Source organism: Rhinopithecus bieti, unplaced genomic scaffold (assembly GCF_001698545.2).
Source record: "Rhinopithecus bieti isolate Rb0 unplaced genomic scaffold, ASM169854v2 scaffold_12517, whole genome shotgun sequence".
In the NCBI taxonomy this organism is placed as follows: domain Eukaryota; kingdom Metazoa; phylum Chordata; class Mammalia; order Primates; family Cercopithecidae; genus Rhinopithecus; species Rhinopithecus bieti.
Window position 1 is genome coordinate 15,373 of NW_016807091.1, and position 5,067 is coordinate 20,439.

Here is a 5,067-nt window from a genome sequence, read left to right on the forward strand (position 1 = left end):
AAAAAAAAAAAAACAAAACAAAACAAAAAAAAACAAAGCTAAGCATGATAAGGGAACTACACAGAAACCACAACATCAAGATTTTGAATGATAGTTGAGCTAGTTGACCTTGAAAGTTTCTTTCACATTCTATAATGTTATGGCTTTATCAAGGTTCTCTCTCTCTCTCTCTCTGCCCAAGCATATCCCAACAACCTTTTTTAAGGAACAGAGGAAGACTCAGATCCTTAATCAGCATTTAATGCTGAAATAAATTATGTCTGGTTTTATATTAAAATTACTAAACATACCTTCAGTTCCATCTTCAGCATTTTCTTGCAGGTCAGAGAAGATTGTAGGTTTCACCAAGACAACACCATAACCTTCATTATTATGTATTATGTTATTCACCATGGATATCTTGGGAATGTCATAATGTTCATCTAAGAAGTCCTGTGACATTGAAAACAAATGTTTTAGGAACTGTCATATTCAACATTTCCTGCCTTAAAATCTTCTTTATTCACACTATTCCAAAATAAAGGAGAAAAGCTATGCTTCGTCCCATGTTGTAGCAGTCTGAGCCCTTAGTGACACAGCTTTCCTCTGTCATTTCTGCAGATCTATAGGTAACAAAGCATTCTCACAAGAGATTCCAATCACTGACTACTGATATTATCGAAATGTGTATACTGCTTGCTTTTCAAAACCAGAAGACAGAACCCAACAATTTAATAAAGCATAATTTGTAGGTGAAGCCATTCTATCTGTTGAAAAGTGGGTGTTTTGGCCAATGCTCACCTTAATGAGGATCCCTTCCTTGCAGTGATGGATCCCATTGTCACTCAGGGTGCACTGACTCCCAGGGTAGATTTCTATACCGGCACCCTGTGAGTCACAGTTTGAGATAATGACAATCAGTTTTAAAAGGCAAGACTGTAAGAGATTACTACAATTACTTCTTAGCCTTTAACACAGTACAAATGTACAGCACAAAGATAAAGTATTTTACAGGTAAGTTTTATCAGCCATTTTTAATCAACATTTCCATTTGTTCCATTTCTAGCAAGTTGTTGACAATTTATCACTTTCAAAACCACACACACACACACACACACACAGGCTAAGAGTGTCAACACTTGATTCTTGCTCTACTCTCTTTCATTCTAGATAAATGTTTTCTGATTCTGCCAAGAAAAAAAAGTCATTAACAATTTTGTTGAAAGATGTACTTATTCAAAATGACCATTCTCTCAGATACTCAATTAGCTGGAGAAAAGTATTTGAATTTAGTAAAATATTGTAATTTGAGGATAGAAACAAGATCCCACATTTTCCAAACGTGCCAGTTTTAAAATACCCCAACCCAACTTAAAAATCATTTCTATGAATTAAACAATGGCTTTCCCTACCACACACGTTAACATTAGCAGCCAGTTCAAGTGTCATTCAAACAGAGTAACCAGAAAGATCAAACATGACACTATTCTCTCACACCTCATGGCACCAAAAAACATAAGAGTATTAAGAATTTCTTTCCCAATGCTATGCAAGACACTCTGGAAACAAAAATGATTCACTCAAACCTCTATAGTTATTTCAGCAACCATTTGGGAATAATTTAATACACAACAGCATCGATGAAGAAGAGTTGCTATAACCATTGATAACACATCTACTGCATGTATGTTCAGTTAATTTTCTGGTAGCAGTAGTATTCCAAGAGAAAACATTTATTACTTAACCCTGTACATATGCCTGAATCATATGTATACACCAATCTAACTCTTCTGTAGAGAGGACTTTAAAAATGTGCTAATTGGGCCTACTTCTAGGAGATTTTCAGTTTGGGGTTATGTGCAAAAAAAGATTAGGGGTGATTACGTTAAAAAATATCTACAGCAAGATAGTTAAAATTAAATATCAAACTATCAGGAATCACATAAAATTTGTAAAGGAGAACAATTTAAACCAGTAGTCATGTAGCAAATGAAAGTCATATTCAAAATATGTTATGAAAAGGAACAGATAATTTGGCAATTAAAAAGTAACTGAGGAGCCTGCCATTCTGGGATGATGGAGTAGATGTCCCTATTCCTCCTGCTAGGTACGACCAAAAACAGTGAGCATTATATATAAAACAACCATAAGAATGAAAAGTGGAGAGAATAAGACAGACCAGCTAGGGACCTCAGGACCCAAGAAACAACACCAACACAGTGGTAGGTTCCTTTCTTTTTGCTTCATAATCCCTAGACTTGGAGCTGAAGAAGCCAGCAATCCAGTACACCAACAGACATACACCTAAAAAAAAGCTGCTGTAACAAAAGGACTAGGCAACCTAGAAAGACAAAAAACTTTTAGATAATAATAGCTCTATTCCAGGTAAACACCACAGAATAAAACAGCAGCCCCAATCTCACCCATGCCAGCAAAGGTCAAGAGAAAAACCTAAACTTCTGCCCCCTCAAGGATGTATCCAGGTACCCAACACCTTGACTGGGGCAGTACCAGAGAAGATCAAGCAAGGAGCCAGGACTTTCATCCCCACCAACCACAGTTGCAAGGCCCTCCCTGCAGCAGTGAAAGTGAAAACTGTATGAGGAGCCTGGACTTGTACCCCTACCTGGCAGGCCCAAGACAACCACTCCTTCCCTATTGGGGCAGTGTCAGAGCAGGCCTCGTGGAGATTCCAGACTTTCACCATTGCCCAGTGGTAACAAGACCACTCCCATATATCACAGTGCCAGTGGAGACCATGTAGGAAGCTAGACCTCCCATCCCTACATAGCAGTAACAAGGAGCTCCCCAACCCAACTTGGGTATCAATGGAGGCCAAGTGGGAAGCATGACGTCTACCTCCACCAGTAAAAAGACGATGCCCATCTACCCCCAATTCTGTCCCTTCTTGTAGTGTATCAGAGAAGCCAAGTTAAAACAGAAGATCCAGATTCTCACAACATAATACAAAAATATTTGAAAATCTCATGTCATATCAAGAATCAGGAAAGTGTCAAAATGAATAAGACAATCAACAGATGCCAAAACCAAGATGTCAGAGATGATAGAATTAACTGACAGTGATTTTAAAGCAGCCATGATAAAAATGCTTCAATAAGCAATTATGAACACACACAAAAAACCAATGAAAAATGAAAGTCTCAGCAAAGAAGTAGATGATATAAAAAATCAAATGGAAATTTTAGAACTGAAAAATACAATAACTAAAATAGAAAGCTCAGTGGATGTGCTCAACAGCAGAATGAAAACAACAGAGGAAAAAATCAGTGAATTAGAAGACAGAACAATAAAATTTACCCAATAGCAGAGAAAACATGCTGAAAAAGAAAAGTAAACAGAGCTCCTGGGGTCTGCTGGAATATAACAAAAGATCCAATATTAATGTCATCAGAGTCCTGGAAAGAGAAAAGAAAGAGGGTGAAGCTAAAAACATACTTGAAGAAATAATGACTAAAAGCTCCCAAATTTGGCAGGATTTGGATAATAAGCCTACAGGTTCAAGAAGCTGAGCAGACACCAAACAGGATAAACTCAAAGAAATCCATGCCAAAATACATCATAATTAAAATAGTGTAAGCTAAAAATAAAAATCTTGAAAGCATCAATGAAAATTTTATGCCTTACCTATAGGAGAGCAAATGTGATTGACAGCATCAGAAACCATGGATGCCAGATGAAAGAGACACAGTATTGTTCAAGGGCTAAAAGAAAAGAAATTGTCAACCCAGAATCTTATAACCAGTGAAAATATTCTTCAGGAATGAAGAGGAAATCAAGATATTCTAAGAAGAAGGGAAAATAAGAAAATTTGTCACCAGCAGACCTATCTTCATAGAATCACTAAAGGAAGTTATCAAAACAAAAATGATAAAAGAGAGGATCTTGGAACATCAAAAAGAAAAAAAAAGCCTACATAGTAAGCAAAGATACAGGTAAATACAGCAAGCTTTCCTTCTCTTGAGTGTTCTAAATTATGTTTGACATTTGAAACAAAAATTATAAAATTGTCTAATATGGTTCTAGATGTATGTATGTAAGGGAAATGTTTAAGACAGTTATAAAAAGAAGATGGTAAAGAATAATAAAAGAAGGCAAGGTTTCTACACTTTCTTTGAACTGGTGACACCAGTAAACTGTTGGTACATATAAAATAAAACCTAGAGCAACCACTAAAAAAGCTATACAAGGAGAATTCTCAAAAACAAATGAAATTCTGAAAAATATTCGGGTATCCACAGTTGGCAGAAAAAAAGCAAATCACGAAATGAAAAGCAGAACAAACAGAAAAAATGAAATAGACTAAAAATATAACATTAATAATTAAATGTAAGTGGTCTAAATACAATTAAAAGACAAAGACTGTCAAAGTGGAATAAAAACATGACTCAACTTTATGCTGTCTACAACTCACTTCAAACAGAATATAGGCAAGTTGAAAGTAAAACAATAGAAAAAGACAATGCTAAAGGGATCAATTCAACAAGAAGAGCTAACTATCCTAAATATATATGCACCCAATACAGGAGCACCCAGATTCATAAAGCAAGTCCTTAGAGACCCACAAAGAGACTTATACTCCCACACAATAATAATGGGAGACTTTAACACCCCACTGTCAACATTAGACAGATCAATGAGACAGAAAGTTAATAAGGATATCGGGAAATGGAACTCAGCTCTGCACCAAGCAGACCTAATAGACATCTACAGAACTCTCCACCCCAAATCAACAGAATATACATTCTTCTCAGCACCACATCGCGCTAATTCCAAAATTGACCACATAGTTGGAAGTAAAGCACTCCTTAGCAAATGTAAAAGAAGAGAAATTAAAACAAACTGTCTCTCAGACCACAGTGCAATCAAACTAGAACTCAGGATTAAGAAACTCACTCAAAACAAAACTGCTCAACTACATGGAAACTGAACAACCTGCTCCTGAATGACTACGGGGTACATAACGAAATGAACGCAGAAATAAAGATGTTCTTTGAAACCAATGAGAACAAAGATACAACATACCAGAATCTCTGGGACACATTTAAAGCAGTGTGTAGAGTGTGTAGA

The 5,067-nt window shown here is 36.2% G+C and overlaps 1 protein-coding gene across 1 annotated transcript in view; it reads right to left on the minus strand.

Annotated features, from left to right (window-relative positions):
* LOC108534656 (SHC SH2 domain-binding protein 1-like) overlaps positions 1–5,067 on the minus strand; it is a 14,653-nt gene that overhangs the window by 5,409 nt on the left and 4,177 nt on the right. Inside the window, exons 2-3 of the mRNA XM_017880124.1 lie at positions 781–867; positions 291–432 (exon numbers count right to left, since the gene is read on the minus strand). Of these exons, the coding sequence (XP_017735613.1) occupies positions 291–432; positions 781–867 (229 nt within the window). The remainder of the gene's footprint in view (positions 1–290; positions 433–780; positions 868–5,067) is intronic.